General features: G+C 36.7%; 1 protein-coding gene across 1 annotated transcript in view; it reads right to left on the bottom strand.

Moving 5' to 3' along the window:
* LOC118994276 (tRNA-uridine aminocarboxypropyltransferase 2) overlaps nucleotides 1-18,197 on the bottom strand; it is a 118,244-nt gene that overhangs the window by 5,560 nt on the left and 94,487 nt on the right. Inside the window, exon 5 of the mRNA XM_037056902.1 lies at nucleotides 1,761-1,889. Coding sequence (XP_036912797.1) covers nucleotides 1,761-1,889 — 129 coding nt within the window. The remainder of the gene's footprint in view (nucleotides 1-1,760; nucleotides 1,890-18,197) is intronic.

Genomic DNA, 18,197 nt, shown 5'->3' with positions numbered 1-18,197 from the left:
TGTGAAAAGAAGAAGCAATAGCACCATTAGTTAGCAGAAGCACTAGTACAAACCCTATCCTGAACTTCACCCTATCAGTTATCAAAACACCAATATGGTTAAAGCTTCTGTTTAGGATTGTAGTAAAGATTGAATTCTAATTAAGGGAATAAAGTCCATAGAGGATTCTTTTCAGAACCCAAAAGAAGGTGAGGAAAATTTTAAACCTATACCCAAAGAATATTATATTTTCCCCTCAATATTTGAACTTTTAATGGGTCCTTGGTCTGATGGTGGCTGATCACAGAGTTTTCCTCTAATAAAAAGGGAAACACAGAGACTGTATGGAAAACAAGCTTAAACAATACTAAGACACCTAAATATAGTATAGTTTATTTTTTGTTTTTTTTCTCTCTCACATGAAATTATAGGAAAAATGGTAAATATAAAAAAGGACAAGTATGGCAGTATATTAAGTGTTATATGTTAATGGCCAGGTACATAGAAGAAGGTAACAAGGTTAGAATGGAGGTAGAAAAGTCTGAAAACACTTCCCAGTCATTTGGGGTAAGGATCTAGGGTCCCTCATGAATATTTTTCTCAAATAAGAGGAACAGAGAAAGTGAAACTGCATAAATCCAAAACAAAGTCAACTTACATTGACACACACATACAGAAATCCTACCCATGAAAGCCTACATCTTTCATCAAAAGAAGAAATGTCTGCAACTCCAACATTTTCCATGCCAGGATATAGAAGAGCAGAGGCAAAGACAAGTAAATGCTTGCTCCTGGCCTTTTTAAATCCTTCTTGCTCTAAAGGCCTTTTGCTGTTTTGCTTGGTAACTAGCCCAGTTACTCTGAGCTGAGCTTTTGTTCATTATTGACATTCCCTTCATGGCTAAGGCACCCTCTTACATGATAGTAACCATAGTGTATAGTGAATAAGAGACAGAGAGAGAAAGAATACAGGAAAGAATACTTGGTGTGTGTTTGTGTGTGTGTGTTACTTAAAAAATAACATTTAGTTATATTCATTATCCTCTGGCTTTTTTTAAAGTTGTATTTATCCAAACCTTTCAGTGATTAAGAACCCCCCAACAACATCTTATTTTGCCATTTTTTTCTTTTGCCAGAGTGCAAAGTTTCTTACATGTTCCAAAGTTTAATATGTTAATGAGCCCAATAAAACATTATTCTGTAGTGATGATTATTAATTATATATGAATCATCAGGCTTTCATGAAAAATAAAATGAATAAAATGATGATTGTAGGTTATAATGTTTTCATATTATGGAAGTGTTTTTGTCAAAAAGTTTTATATTTTTTTACACTTTAAGCATGGTTGATAAGAAACAGGAAGTTGGTACAACTCCTCAAATAAAAGAAACAATGCAAAAAAGTCCTTTTAACTAAAAAGAAAAAAGTTGTATATAGAAGAATGCATACTAAAATAGTAGTACAAAACACTAGAAGAAAAATCTAGCCCCCCTAAAACCTATATTTACTGTTATGATACTTAAGTGTAATTTACCATATTGCAAATGTTTTGTACAGCTTAGAATAATTATACAAATAATTTTAAATAATTGGATCTGGAATGCTAAACTAACAGAAAAACACCATAGGTTACAAACATACATAAATCTCTATCATAGATACATTCTACTTTTCACTTGAACTACAAATTTAACAAGCTGTGCATTTCTAAATTTTCTACATAAAATCTAACTGAACTCCTCCTGTCAAAAACTACATAATCTTCCAAAGTCATACATACCTCTTGTATGTAATTATTTTTCTCCAAAATGGAAAGAGCAACAGCTGCACATTCCAGGGTAGACAGGCATCTATTAGTTGGTTGCATCCGAATTACATACTGACTAGAAATGCTAGATTTTAACTGCACCTGAAACCAAAAATAGAATAGAATGTAATGTTTGCATTAAATTTAAAACTATAAAGTCTGTGTTTTAAATACTAATTACTTTCATTTTCTTCCAAAATTGCCAGTTTAGAAATATTAAATGTACCAATATTTTCTATACATAATATCCTCAAGTTATTGTCAAATAGTAGAAGGAAGAGGATATTTTCAAATATATCTGAAAAAGAAAATATATTCAGAATGAATATAAGTTTCTAAAATTCAAAAATGGATCGGCTAATAACCCCCTCTTAATGGGTGAAAGAAGATACAAGAATGGCAAAGAAGATATAAGAATGGCAAATAGGTATGTGTAAAAAGGCTCAACATAATTTAATGTAAATTAAAATCACAATAATACAACATTCCATACTCACCAGGACATTTAAAATCAAAATTACTAACAGCACCAAATGGGGAGGATATGAAGCAAATGAAACTCTTGTACATTGTAGTGGGAGTGAAAATGGTTTAATCATTTTGAAGAATTTATTTTATGGTTCATCCTCCCATTATTTCTTAATATACATTCATAAGTGTATGTCTGTGTGGGTGTTAGTGTATATTAACATAGAAACATACACACATACACATTATGCACACACACATATATATATATATATATTTATTTATTTATATTTATATATTTCTTTATCCATGAAGATAACATTTTCACTGAGACAATGACTGAATCGGACATGAGAAAGACAATACAAATGTGTCAACAATTTGGCTTTAGATTCCTGTTTTAATTAAATGAAATTCAAGTAATCTCATGCTCATAAAGCCATATTCCTAGCCCATATTCTAAGAATCACATTTAAACATGCATGGATATATGAGAATTTCAGTTTTTACTAAGTTGAAGGTAGTGGTGTCTAAGTATTAACACATAGCACCTTCTTTTTTTATTGAATGGTTTTTTAAAATTTATTTAATTATTTTTCAAGTACAGTTTTCTGTCTATTACTCCCATCCCGACCCACCCCCCATGCTCCCCCTCCCTCCCATTTCCACCCTTCTTAGTTGTTGTCCATGTATCCTTTGTATTTGTTCCTCTAAATCCCTCCCCTATTTCACCTGAAATTCCCTTTCCTCTCCCCTCTGCAGGTATTTTCTCTTATTTTCTAGTACCATTAAAGTCCTATGAGTCTCTTTTTCCTTTACACCATTAAAGCTCTATCACCATGGCATCTTGTCCCTCAATCACTTCCCTCCTTTGTTTCTCATTCAGTCCCCCAAGGATGAGAAACATGGGTCTTTAATAAAAGTGCTTTTTGTTAGAATAATTCTCCTCTACAACTTGTTTCCTTTTTTCCTCATACAGAGGAAGAGAGAAGAGAAGAGGAAAGAAGGTGAGAGGGGGAGAAGAAGAGAGAAATAAAGGGATGGAGGGAGGAAAGTAAAATGGGTATCATAAAAGATTTACAGCAGAATGTATTTGGTTTTAGAATACATCCTTTAAAGCATGTTTGACTAATAATGTTTTCAATACTATCGTATTAAAATTATTCTGCATTTCTACCAATAGAAAAGATGAAAAATAGATTTAGGAAGGAAAAGAGATGAAGAAACATGATTGAGAAACAAGTATAATGCTAAAAGAAAGCCTATGATTAAATAATTATAAGAATAATTCATAACACTGATTAACTGTAATTACTGATGGTTTAATATTTCATCAGGTCAACTTGTATAGACAACTACTGTTTCAATACTCCATTTCAAGCCTTCACTGAATTAATTTATAATAGACATCTGATTACAGCAAAACCTTTGGAAAACATGCAAAATTCACAGTAAATTTTGTTTATTGGAATGAGTGTGATTTTTTAAAAGAAATTTCTTATTTCAAGGAGGTGTTTTATTCTTAGTGTGACCCATATGGCTATATGAAAATTTAAAATTTGAAACTTATCATATGCTACACTTCAGAAGATCTTATACAAATCATCTCTCTAGGAAATATCCAGTAACCAGATATATTACAAGAGTATATGATTAACATGTCATATTACTAATATACATGTTATTAGAATATGCTAATATGATCTCACTGCTCCTCCTTCTATGCTTATGTGCTAGTTCACTTTCATCCATATTTGATTCAATGAGTAAGAGAACAAGTGCAAAAACTAAACACGGTTGATGTGTCTTTTTGAGAAGTCACAGGCATCATAACAAATAAGTTATTGGAAATTGCCTTATCTTCTTGAATAAAACTTTTTAAAAAATCCAAGGCAAAATTATTCAAAGAAAAAATTAACATATAGTAACAGGTTGGTATATAGGAAATTTTATTGAAAGACCAGGATTATTATAACAAACCTGACAATATTAACCAGTCAATCTCAGTCAAGTAATTTAGTTTTTAGTTCCTCCTCTTCTGTACAAATCAGACACATGGCATCCACTGTAGTTGCAGCCAGTCCTGGTAGCAAATCAGCTGACAGGCAATTCCTCACAGTAATATAGCAACAGGTATCAAGGCTCAGCTATAACAGTGGGATGCACATAGCCCACAAGGAGGAACACACCTAGCATACCGAGCTCATGTGACTGGGGAGGCTGTGCCACTGGGCCCTACAGGACACCTACTACATATGGCCACTCTACCTATCCCAACAGATGTAGCAGCTCGACCTAATGCATAGAAACAAACACAGGAAAACAGCCAAGCTAAGCAGAAAAAAAGGAGTCCCAAAAGCACAGGAGAAATCTCCAGAAAACGAAATAAATGAAATGGAGATAAGCAAACTATCAGATAAAGAGTTCAAAACAATGGTTACAAGGAAACTCATGGAACTTAGTATGAAATTCAACAGCCTAAAAAGGGCATAAAAACCATAATAAAAAACAGCCTGAAACAAAGAATACACTAACTGAAATGAAGAATACATTACAGGGAATCAACAGATTATCAGCAATTTGGAAGATAAAAAAGCAGAGAACACCCAATTAGAAGAGCAAAAAAAATTTTATGGTTTTGGGTTTAACATTTAAGTCTTTAATCCATTTTGAATTACAAGGCTTCCAAATTTCAAATCAGCTAAGATTCTGTTGGCTGTTCCCTTTGTGTTTTGGAAGATCAGCTAAGTGCCCCAGTTGGGTGCATTAGCAAGTGGGCTCAGCTTCCACTTACGTTGCCATCTTCTTCTTCTGCAATAAGTAATTTTTAAAAACCAGAAAGTTGATTAAAGCTACCAGTAAAAAAAGGAGTTGAAAAATGTTAATAGACCCCAACAATATTCTCTACTGTGCCACTAGGGGAGTAATCTTTCCTATATGTGTAAGATTTTTATGACTTAAGAATATGTGTGGACTTATTTTATTTATTTCTATTTTATTTTATTTATTTTTGTACATTTTTATATATGCAAGATTTTAAAAACACTTTCTCCTATTTTAAAATTTATTTAATTATTGTTCAAGTACAGTTTCTTTAACTCCGATCCCAGCCCACCCCCTTTAGGTTTTGTCCATGTGTCCTTTATACTTGTTCCAGTGAATCCTTCACCTTTTCCCCTGAAATTCCCTCCCCTTTCCCCTCTGGACACTGTCAAACTGTTCTCTATTTCAGTGTATTTGGTTATATTTTGCTTGCTTGCTTGTTTTGTTGTTTAGGTTACTGTTAAAGGTGAAATCATATGGTATTTGTCTTTCAACACCTGGCTTATTTCACTCAGCATAATGCTTTCCAGTTCCATCCATGATGTTGCAAAAGGGTAGGAGTTCCTTCTTTCTTTTTGCTTCATAGAATTCTATTGTGTAAATATATTATAGTTTTTGAATCCATTCATTTACTGATGGGCACCTAGGTTGTTTCCATCACTTGGCTATTGTAAATTGTGCTGCTATGAACATTCGGGTACATAGGTTCTTTGGGATTGTGTTTTAAGGTTCTTAGGATATAATCCCAAGAGTGGAATTGCTGGGTCAAAAGGCAGGTCCATTTTTAGTTTTCTGAGAAAATTCCATACTGTTTTCCATAGTAGTTGAACCTGTCTATAATCCCACCAACAGTGAACTAGGGTCCCCTTTTCCCACAACCTCTCCAACACTTGTTGTTTGTTGCTTTGCTTATGACGGCCATTCTGACTGGTGTAAAGTGGTATCTCATTGTGGTTTTAATTTGCATCTCTCTAATAGCTAGCGATATTGAGCACCTTTTAAAGTGTCTCTAGATTTTCTGTATGTCCTCCTTGGAGAAGAGTCTGTTCAAGTCCTTTGCCCACTTTTTAATTGGGTTGCTTGTCTTCAACTGGAGTCATGTAAATTCTTTTTATATTTCAGAGATTAAATCCTTGTCTGAGGTATCATTGGCAAATATGTTTTCCCGTAGAGGTGGTTCTCTTTTTATTTTAAAACTGTTTTCTTTAGCCATGCAGACGCTTTCTATTTTGATGAGGTCCATATGTTTATTTTTTACTTTATGCCCCTTGCTCGAGGGGACATATCGGTAAAAATGTTGCTGTGTGAAATAGCTGAGATTTTTCTGCCAATATTCTCCTCTAGGACTTTAATGGTGTCGCGGCTTATATTTATATCTTTTACCCACCTTGAATTATTTTTTTGCATGGTGTAAGTTGATGCTCAAGTTTCATGTTTTTGCACGTAGCTGTCCACCTCTCCCAACACCATTTGTTGAAGAGCCTAGTTTTACTCCATTTTATGTTACTGCCACCTTTTCAAATAATAATTGACTAGAGAGTCTTGGGTTTATTTCTGGGCTTTCTGTATTGTTCCATTCGTCTATGTACCTGTTTTTATGCCAGTACCAGGCTGTTTGGATTACAGTGGCCTTGTAATACAGTTTGGAAAGAGGTATTGTGATCCCTCCTACTTTGTTCCTCTTTCTCAAAATTGCAGGTGCTATTTGGGGTCATTAATAGTTTCATATAAATTATTCAAGTGTTTGTTCTATGTCTGTGAAATATGTCATTGGTACTTTAATAGGCATTGCACTGAATTTGTAAATTGCTATGGGTAATATGGACATTTTGATGATGTTAATTCTTCCAATCCATGAAAACGGTATATATTTTCATTTGTTTGTGTCTTCCTTGATTTCTTTCTTCAGTATCGTATAGGTTTCTGTATACAGGTCTTTTACTTCCTTGGTGAGGTTTATTCCTAGGTGTTTTATTTTACTTTTTGCTACATTTAATGGGATTTTTTTCTTGATTTCTACCTCTACTGTTTCATTGTTAGTATACAAAATTGCCTTTGATTTCTGGATATTGACTTTGTATCCCACTGTTTTGCCAAATTCATTTATGACATTGAGAAGTTCTGGAATAGAGTCTATAGCATTTTTCCATGTACAATATCATCTTATCTGCAAACAGTCAAAATTTAGTTTCCTCCTTTCTGATTTGGATGCCTTTTATTTCCTTTTCTTGCCTGATTGCTGAGGCTAAAACTTCCAATAGTATATTGAATAGAAATGGTAAAAGTGGACAACCTTGTCTTCTTCCTGATATTAGAGGAAAAGCTTTTAGTTTGTGCCCATTGAGTATGAGGTTGGCTGTAGCTCTCATATATGGCCTTTACTATGTTCAGGAATGCTCCCTCTATTCCCACTTTACTGAGCGGTTTTATCATAAATGTGTGTTGTACCTCATCAAAAGCTTTTTCCAAGTCTATTGATATGATCACATGATTTTTGTCTTTGCTTATGTTTATGTGATGTATTACATGTACTGATTTGTGAATACTGAACTATACTTGGATGAATACCACTTGATAATGGTGTATTAACTTTTTAAGGTATTGTTGGATGTGATATGCCAATATTTTGTTGAGGATTCTAGCATCTATGTTCATCAGCGATATTGGCATGCAGTATTATTTCTTTGTTCTGTCTTTATTTGCTCTGGGAATTAGAATGATGCTGGCTTCATAAAAAGAGTTTGGGAGTGTTCCATCATTTTAGATTTTTTGAAACAGTCTGTGAAAAATAGGGGTTAGCTCTTCCTTAAATGATTTCTAGAATTCTCCTGTGAAACCATCTGGTCCAGGGCACTTGTGCGTTGCAAGTTTTTTTATTACTGTTTCAATTTCCTTTGCTGTTATTGGTCTGTTTAAGCTTTCTGCTAACTCTTCATTCAGTTTTGGAAGATTATAACGTTCTAGAAATTTGTCCATTTCACCTAGGTTTTCAAATTTCTTGGCATACACTTCTTCACAATAATTTCTCACAATCCTTTATAGTTCTGTGGTGTCAATGATAATTTCTCCTCTTTTATTTCTTATTGTGTTTGTGTCCTTTCTCTTATTTTCTAAATGAGCCTACTTAAAGGCTTGTCTATTTTGTTTATCTTTTAAAAAAACCAGGTCCTGAATGGCCGGCGTGTAAAGACCTCAGAGCCGGGGTGCCGCACTCGTCAGAGCCCAGAGGCTTCCTTCCGTCTGCGCCAAGCGTCGGGGAGTCTGCCACAGAGGACTCATCAGGAGCCCAGCACCTCTGATCACACATACACACAAAGAAAAGAGTAGGTGCAAGCGGAGAACTCAAGATACCAGCAGGAGACTGCACCACTGAATTTCACAGGTATTCTACCACAGAAGTTCACACCATAAATCTAGGGAGTCAGAACATATCAATTTAACAAGCTGAAGCTAACAAGAAGAGTCTCATAAGCAATGGGAAGACAAAGAAACAATGCCCAAATGAAAGGACAGGTGGAAGTCTCAGAAATAATGTCAGATAGAAGAGAGGCAAGTCAGCTATCAGATATTGAATTCAAAGCACTAGTCATGAGGAAATTCAAAGAGCTCACAATGAGCTACCAGAAACTAGAGGGGACCTAGCAGAAACTAGAGGGGAGCTACAATGAGCTCTCTGCAAATTATATCAACATGAAAAAGGAAATAGAAATTATCAGCAAAGGCCAAGAGGAAATGAAGAATACAATTTCCAAACTAAAGAACACAGTAGAAGGAATGAAAAGCAGGATCGATGAGGCAGAAGATCAGATCAGCGACTTGGAGGACACAGTAGAAAGAATCTCCCAGAAAGAGCAAGAAAGGGAAAAGAGGCTCAAAAAGAATGAAGAGGGAGTAAGAGAAATGCAAGATAATATGAAATATAATAATATCCAAATAATAGGAGTACCAGAAAGAGAAGAAGAAGAACAAGGGATAGAAAACCTATTTGAAAGAGGAATGATGGAAAATTTTCCTAATTTGATGAGAGAAAAAGTTACACAAATCAAGGAATCACACTAAGTCCCATTCAAGAGGAACCCAAAGAGGCCCATTTCAAGACACATCATCATTAAAATGGCAAAATATCAAGAGAAAGAGAGAACCTTAAAGGTAGCAAGGGAGAAAAAGGAAGTAAAACACAAGGGAGCCCCAATAAGGTTAGCTACTGACTTCTCAATGGAAACACTCCAGGCCAGAAGAGAATGGCCAGAAATATTTCAAATAATGAGAACCAGAGGCTTACAACCAAGGCTACTTTACACAGCAAGGCTCTCAATCAAGATAGAAGGCCAAATAAAGAGCTTCCAAGACAAAAGAAGTCTAAAAGAATATGCCTCCACCAAACCAGCTCTACAAGAAATACTAAAAGGGCTGCTTTAAGGAAAGGAAGGAAAAGAGAGAGACAGAGAGGAACTGTGGTACAAAAATGGCAATGAATAAGTCCCTATCAATAATAACCTTGAATGTAAATGGATTAAATGCTCCAATCAAAAGACATAGAATAGCTGAATGGATAAGAAAGCATGACCCACACATATGCTGCCTACAGGAGACCCACCTCAGGACAAAAGACCATCACAGACTAAAAGTGAAAGGCTGGAAACAAATTTTCCAAGCAAATGGACAAGAAAAAAAAGCCGGGGTAGCAATTCTAATATCAGACAAAATAGACTTCAAAAAAAGGGCCATAAAGAGAGACCCAGAAGGTCACTTCATATTGCTCAAGGGAAGAATCCAGCACGAAGACATTAACATCATAAATATATATGCACCCAACATAGGAGCACCCAAATATATAAGAAAAATCCTAGAAGACTTCAAGAAAGATATTGACAGCAACACAATTATAGTAGGGGATTTTAACACCCCACTGTCAAAAATGGACAGATCTTCCAAACAAAATATCAACAAAGATATAGCAGCATTAAATGAAACTCTAGAAGAAATGGACTTGACTGATATATATAGAGCGCTTCATCCCAAAGAAGCTAAATACACATTCTTTTCAAATGCACATGGAACATTTTCAAAGATAGACCACATGATAGGACACAAAATGAGCCTCAACAAATTCAAGAAAATTGAAATCATACCAAGCATTTTCTCTGACCACAAGGGACTGAAATTAGAAACCAACCCCAAAGGAAAAAACCCAAAACACCCAAAATCATGGAGACTGAATGGTATGCTATTAAACAACGAATGGGTCAAGATTGAAATTAGGGAAGAAATCAAAAAGTTTCTGGAAACAAATGAAAATGAACTCACAACAACCCAAAACTTATGGGACACGGCCAAGGCAGTCCTGAGAGGGAAGTTCATAGCAATACAGGCTTACCTAAAGAAAATAGAAACATTTCAAACAAACAACCTAACCCGACGCCTGCAAGAACTCGAAGAACAACAACAAAGACAGCCCAGAGCAAGTACAAGGAAGGAAATAACCAAGATCAGAGCAGAATTAAATGACATAGAGACCAAAAGCACAATTATAAGGATCAATGAATCCAAGAGTTGGTTTTTTGAAAAGATAAACAAAATAGACAAGCCTTTAAGTAGGCTCATTAAGAAAAGAAGAGAGAGGACACAAATAAACACAATCAGAAATGAAAGAGGAGAGATTACAACTGATACCACAGAAATAGAAGGGATTGTAAGGAATTACTATGAAGAACTGTATGCCAAGAAATTTGAAAACCTAGGTGAAATGGACAAATTTCTAGAAAAATATAATCTTCCAAAACTCAATGAAGAAGAAGTAGAAAGCCTGAACAGACCAATAACAGCAAATGAAATTGAAGCAGTAATCAAAAAACTCCCATCACACAAAAGCCCCGGACCAGATGGTTTCACAGGAGAATTCTACAAAGCGTTTAAGGAAGAGCTAACCCCTATTCTTCACAGACTATTCCAAAAAATCCAAAATGATGGGAAACTCCCAAACTCTTTTTATGAAGCGAGCATTATCCTAATTCCAAAACCAGAGAGAGACACAACAAAGAAAGAAAATTACAGGCCAATATCACTGATGAACATAGATGCTAAAATCCTCAACAAAATATTGGCAAATCGCATCCAACAATACATCAAAAAGATCATACACCATGACCAAGTGGGATTCATCCCAGGGATGCAAGGATGGTTCAATATCCGCAAATCAGTAAATGTAATACACCACATAAACAAAAGCAAGGACAAAAACCACATGGTCATATCAATAGACGCGGAAAAAGCTTTTGATAAGGTACAACACCCATTTATGATAAAGGTACTCAGCAAAGTGGGAATAGAGGGAGCATTCCTCAATATAATAAAGGCCATATATGAAAGACCTACAGCCAACATCATACTGAATGGGCAAAAACTGAAAGCTTTTCCACTAAGATCAGGAACAAGACAAGGTTGTCCACTTTCACCACTTCTATTTAATATAGTATTGGAAGTTCTAGCCACAGCAATCAGACAAGAAAAGGAAATAAAAGGCATCCAAATCGGAAAGGAGGAAACAAAACTGTCACTGTTTGCAGATGACATGATAGTGTACATGGAAAATCCTATAGACTCTACCAAAAAACTGCTGGAACTAATAAATGAATTTGGCAAAACAGCGGGATACAAAGTCAATATCCAGAAATCAAAGGCATTTCTGTATACTAACAATGAATCAGCAGAAGCAGAAATCAAGAAAAAAATCCCATTCGATATAGCAAAAAGAAAAATAAAATATCTGGGAATAAATCTAACCAAGGAGGTTAAAGACCTGTATGCAGAAAATTACACAACACTGAAGACAGAAATCAAGGAAGACACAAACAAATGGAGACGTATACCGTGTTCATGGATTGGAAGAATTAACATCATCAAAATGTCCATACTACCCAAAGCAATTTACAGATTCAATGCAATACCTATTAAAGTACCAATGGCATATTTCACAGACATAGAACAAACACTTCAAAAATTTATATGGAACCATAAAAGACCCCGAATAGCAGCTGCAATGTTAAGAAAGAAGAACAAAGTAGGAGGGATCACAATACCTGATATCAAACTGTATTACAAGGCCACTGTAATCAAAACAGCCTGGTACTGGCATAAAAACAGGCACATAGACCAATGGAACAGAATAGAGAGCCCAGAAATAAACCCAAATCTCTACAGTCAATTAATATTCGACAAAGGGGGCAGTATCATAAAATGGGGTAAAGATAGCCTCTTCAACAAATGGTGTTGGGAGAACTGGACAGCTACATGCAAAAAAATGAAACTCGAGCACCAACTTACATCATACACCAAAATAAATTCAAGGTGGATAAAAGACTTAAATATAAGCCATGACACCATTAAAGTCCTAGAGGAGAACATTGGCAGGAAAATCTCAGATATTTCACGCAGCAACATTTTTACTGATATGTCCCCTAGAGCAAGGACTATAAAGGAAAGAATAAACAAATGGGATCTCATCAAAATAAAAAGCTTCTGCGCAGCTAAAGAAAACAGCATTAAAATAAAAAGACAACCAACTGTATGGGAAAACATATTTGCCAATGATACCTCAGACAAAGGTTTAATCTCCAAAATATACAAAGAACTCACACGACTTCACTCTAAGAAGACAACTAACCCAATTAAAAAATGGGGAAAGGACTTGAACAGACACTTCTGCAAGGAGGACATACAGAGGATCCAGAGACACATGAAAAGATGCTCAATATCACTAGCTATCAGAGAGATGCAAATTAAAACTACAATGAGATACCACTTTACACCGGTGAGAATGGCTATCATAAACAAAGCAATAAACAACAAATGTTGGAGAGGGTGTGGGGAAAAGGGGACTCTGGTCCACTGTTGGTGGGATTGCAGACTGGTACAACCATTATGGAAAACAGTATGGAATTTTCTCAGAAAACTAAAATTGGACTTGCCTTTTGACCCAGCAATTCCACTGCTAGGATTGTATCCTAAGAACCCTAAAACACCAATCCCAAAGAACCTATGCACCCCAATGTTCATAGCAGCACAATTTACAATAGCCAAGAGTTGGAAGCAACCTAGGTGCCCATCAGTAAATGAATGGATCAAAAAACTATGGTACATATACACAATGGAATTTTATGCTGCAGAAAGAAAGAAGGAGCTCCTACGTTTTGCAACAACATGGATGGAACTGGAAAGCATTATGCTGAGTGAAATAAGCCAGGTGTTGAAGGACAAATACCATATGATCTCACCTTTAACAGGAAGCTAATCAACAAAAGAAACAAGCAAGCAAAATATAACCAAAGACACTGACATAGAGAACAGGCTGACAGTGACCAGGGAGGAGAGGGGAGGGAATTTCAGGGAAAATAGGAGAGGGATTTAGAGGAACATATATAAAGGATACATGGACAACAACTAAGAAGGGTGGAAATGGGAGGGAGGGGGGAGCACGGGGATGGGATGGGATGGGAGTAATAGACAGAAAACTGTACTTGAAAAATAGTTAAATAAAAAAAATTGGAAAGAAAAAAAAATTAAAAATAAAAAAAATTTAAAAACCAGGTCCTGGATTCATTGATGTTTAGAATTGTTCTTTTAGTCTCTATGTCATTTAACTCGACTCTAATCTTGGTTGTTTCCTTCCTTCTACTTGCTCTGGGAGGTCTTTGTTGTTGTTCCTCAAGTTCTTGTATGCATAGAGTTAGATTGTTTGTTTGAAATGTTTCTATCTTTTTTAGGTAGGCCTGTATCACTCAGGACTGCCTTGGCTGTGTCCCATAAGTTTTGGGTTGTTGTGAGTTCATTTTCAGTTTTTCCAGAAACCTTTAGATTTCTTCCCTAATTTCATTCTTGACCCATTCGTTGTTTAATAGCATGCTATTCAATCTCCATGATTTTGGGTGCTGGGTTTTCTCTTTTGGGGTTGGTTTCCAGTTTCAGTTCCTTGTGGTCAGAGAAAATGCTTGGGATGATCTCAATTTTTGTGAATTTTTGGAGGCTTGTTTTGTGTCCTATCATATGGTCTATCTTTGAAAATGTTCCCTGTGCATTTGAAAAGAATGTGTATTTAGCTTCTTTGGCATGAAGGGCTCTCTCTATATATGTATCAGTTAAATCCATTTTATCTAGAGTGTTACTAAATGCCACAATATCTTTGTTGTTATTTTGTTTGGAAGATTTCTCCATGTTTGACAGTGTGGTGTTAAAATCCCCTACTATAATTGTGTTGCTGTCAATATCTTTCTTGAAGTCTTCTAAGATTTTCCTTATATATTTGGTGCTCCTATGTTGGGTGCATATATATTTATGATGTTAATGTCTTCTTAGTGGATTCTTTCCTTGAGTATTATGAAGTGACCTTCTGGGTCTCTCTTTATTTTTTTTTATTTTTTTAAAGATTTTATTTATTTATTTATCTTTAGAGGGGAAGGAGAGAGGGAGAGAAATATCAATGTATGGTTGCCTTTTGTGCGACCCCTGCTGGTAGTTAGCCTGCAAGGAACCGGCCTGCAACCCAGGCATGTGCCCTGACTGGGAATCGAACTGCAATCCTCTGGTTCGCAGGCCCACGCTCAATCCACTGAGCAAGGCAGCCAGGGCTCTGGTTCTCTCTTTATGGCCCTTTTTTGAAGTCTATTTTGTCTGATATGAGTATTGCTATCCTGGCTTTTTTTTTTCTTGTTCGTTTGCTTGGAAAATTTGTTTCCAGCCCTTCGCTTTCAGTTTGTGTAGGTCTTCTGTCCTGAAGTGGGTCTCTTTTATGCAGCATATGTGTGGGTCATGCTTTCTTATTTATTTAGCTATTCTATGTCTTTTGATTGGAACATTTAATCCATTTACATTAAAGATTATTAATGATAGGTACTTATTCATTGCCATTTTTGTACCTGTGTTCCTCTCCATCTCTCTCTTTCCTTTCCTTAGAGCAGTCCTTTTAGCATCTCTTGCAGAGTTGGTTTGGTGGGGGTGTATTCTTTTAGACTTCTTTTGTCTTGGAAGCTCTTTATTTGGCCTTTTATCTTGATTGAGAACCTAGCTGGGTAAAGTAGCTTTGGTTGAAAGCCTCTGGTTCTCATTACTTGGAATATTTCCTGCCATTCCCTTCTTTCTTGGAGTGTTTCCATTGAGAAGTCAGTAGCCAACCTTATTGGGGTTCCCTTGTGCGTTACTTCCTCTTTCTCTCTTGCTGCCTTTAAGATTCTCTCTTTGTCTTGGAATTTTGCCATTTTAATGATGATGTGTCTTGAAGTGGGTCTCTTTGAGTTCCTCTTGATTGGAACTCTCTGTGATTCCTTGATTTGTGTAACTTTTTCTCTCATCAAATTAGGAAAATTTTCCATCATTACTCTTTCAAATAGGTTTTCTATCCCTTGTTCTTCTTCTTCTCCTTCTGGTATCCCTATTATTCAGATATCATTATGTTTCATATTGTCTTGCATTTCTTTTAATCCGTCTTCATTCTTTCTGAACCTCTTCTCCTTTTCTTCCTCTTTCTGGGTATTTTTTTCTCTACTTTGTCGTTCAACTCACTGATCCAATCTTCTGCTGCATTGATCCTGCCTTTGATTCCTTCTACTGTGTTCTTCAATGCAGAAATTGTATTCTTCATTTCTTCTTGGCCCTTGCTGATAGTTTCTATTTCCCTTTTCATGTTGATATATTTTGCAGTGAGTTCATTGTAGTTCCTCTGTAGTTTCTGGTATCTCAATGTGAGCTCTTTGAATTTCCTGATAACTAGTGCTTTGAATTCAATATCTCATAGCTGACTTGCCTCTATTTTATCTAACATTCTTTTTGAGGCCCCCACCTTTCCTTTCATTTGGGGATTGTTTCTTTGTCTTCCCATTGTTTGTGAGACTCTTCTTGTTAGCTTCAACTTCTTAAATTGATTTCTTCTGGCTTTCTGGGTTTATTGTGTGAACTTCTGAGGTATAATACCTGTGGGGTTTGGTGGTGTAGTCTCCTTGATCTCCCAAGCTCACTTGTCTTGGGATGTCCTTTAAGTTTTCTCTGAGTTTGTCTTTGGGTTTTGGTTGTTTTCGGGTTTTTCTTTTATGGGTCCTTGTCACCAGCTGGTTAACTGATGGTCCCTCTGTCCACCACCTGTTTTAATTTGTTGTAATGGTGAGGGCAGGTTGTGTTGAAGCTAGTTCTTCTGTATATACAAGGTTTTGAGGATTCTCTTTTGCTCTTATTTAGTTGTTTGTACTGGGTAGGTTTCTCCATTATTTAGATGTATTTCTGGATAGGTCTTGCATTGAGGTTTGTGTGGTTTCCACTCCCTACTTCATCTTCTTCTCTTGTTATCTGTTGGTGTTTCCTTTGTTGTTGGGTTTCCTCTTCCAGTGGGTATCCTACTGTTCTCCACTTCCACCTATTCTTTTTTTTTGTGATCAGTTGGATGAGAAAGCAAATTTGCTTATGGCAGCAGGAGAATATTCTATGATATTTACAGTAGCAGCCAGTAGAGAAGAGATAGGAAATATTTAGGCTATATATAGTGTTGACCTTAATCTTCAACCCAACTTTACACTTTTAAGAAAGGATGTTACAAAAGACAAGTCTCTTGTTGGGAAGGGAAGGCTTGTGAGTTGGATCTAGAAAGCAGTACGGTTGTGGGTGGTCAGATTCTGAGGTAAGGTGAGAGTGAAGGATAGTAAATAGGTGTAGTGTGGGAGCAAATAGTGTTAACCACTACAGTAATAGAGTTCAGAAAACTGTGAAGTGGGCTAACATCTGGGAAGTGTGTTGTGAAGTAGTTACAGTTGTATAGAACAGCTATTATTTACAATAATATTAGAGCAACAATCAAATGACAGACTCTATGTGATGTGGATAACATGAATAGGGGGTATAGAACTTTGAGTAGTGTGCTAAAGAACACAAGTGATGTGAAGTATAGAAAATTAGCAACACACTGCAGAGGAGAGAACAGGGAAAACCTGTCAAATGATACAATATAACCAGCCAAGGCAAGGAAGCCTATACAGAAAAAGGAGGAATACAAAGATACTATTAAAATATAAAATATGTGAGAGTAATGAAAAAATAATAATACTACAAATGTACAGCAACTTGTGGTTCCTCTGCTATAGCAAAGTGAAATTTGTCTGTCTCTACTGTTGGGATGCCCCCTCTTTGGGTCCAACTCCGGTCTTTTCGCAGCTCCAAGTTGTTTGTGTCACTTTGGGTAAAAGGAAAAAAAGTAAGGAGGAAGAAACAATAAGGTTGGAAAGAAAGATATAAGGAATAAAACAAGAAAGAAGGAAAGAGAGGAAAAAGGTAATGAAAGATAAAACAACTATTAAAAAGATAAATGATTACTTAAAAAAAAACTTGTTGGTTTCAAATTGGCCAAACCGATTTTTCTGGTCTTGCTGGGTACAGTAGGCTGAGGGGTGTTTGGTGTGGTCTTTCTGCAAGCGCTCTCTTAAGAGCTAACCTGGCCCCTCTCCCCAGTGCCCCATGAAGGGAATCTGGGTCCTCCTTAGAGCACTCTTTCCCCGGCGGTCATCATCGTGGGCTGGGGTGCAGGCGCGCACTTACGGGCCAGGCTGCCTGTGTCCCCTGGGTTTGGGTGCAGGCCCTTCCCAGCTCTGTGGGGCAATGCAAGGCCTTCCGCCCAACCTCGGCATCACTGCCAGGCTAAGTGGGAGGCAGGCCAAGCGGCTGTCACAGAAGAATCCTTCAGTTTACTTTCCAAAAGATTTTTCCTTGAGAAAGTCTGACACTCAGCACAGCCCAATCCCCCAGCCAGACCGGTGACTATCTCAGTCAGAGCCTGACACTTCGCCTCTCAATTTCTCCCAAGCTGGCGATCACAGACTCTGTGGTTGATCACAGCCCTTCGTCCTTATTACCCTATTTGCAACCTCAAGCAAACAGGTCTCTCCCGGTGGTGTTGCCCAACCTTGCTTGGCCAGGGAGGGAGGGAGCTGATTACCCGGCTCTCTCCAAAGGATGCTGCGGCAGGCCCAGGGCTCCCAAAGACTCTGAGGTAGACCCACCGGGCACCAGTCACGGGCTGAGCCTGCTGCCACTCCTGTCTCCGCTTACGTCTCTGAGACCCTACTATCCTGCAGCCATCTCCTTGCC

The sequence above is a fragment of the Sturnira hondurensis genome, unplaced genomic scaffold (assembly GCF_014824575.4).
Source record: "Sturnira hondurensis isolate 20B ecotype Veracruz unplaced genomic scaffold, ASM1482457v3 Scaffold0009223, whole genome shotgun sequence".
In the NCBI taxonomy this organism is placed as follows: Eukaryota; Metazoa; Chordata; class Mammalia; order Chiroptera; family Phyllostomidae; genus Sturnira; species Sturnira hondurensis.
This window is presented reverse-complemented; position numbering and strand designations above follow the sequence as displayed.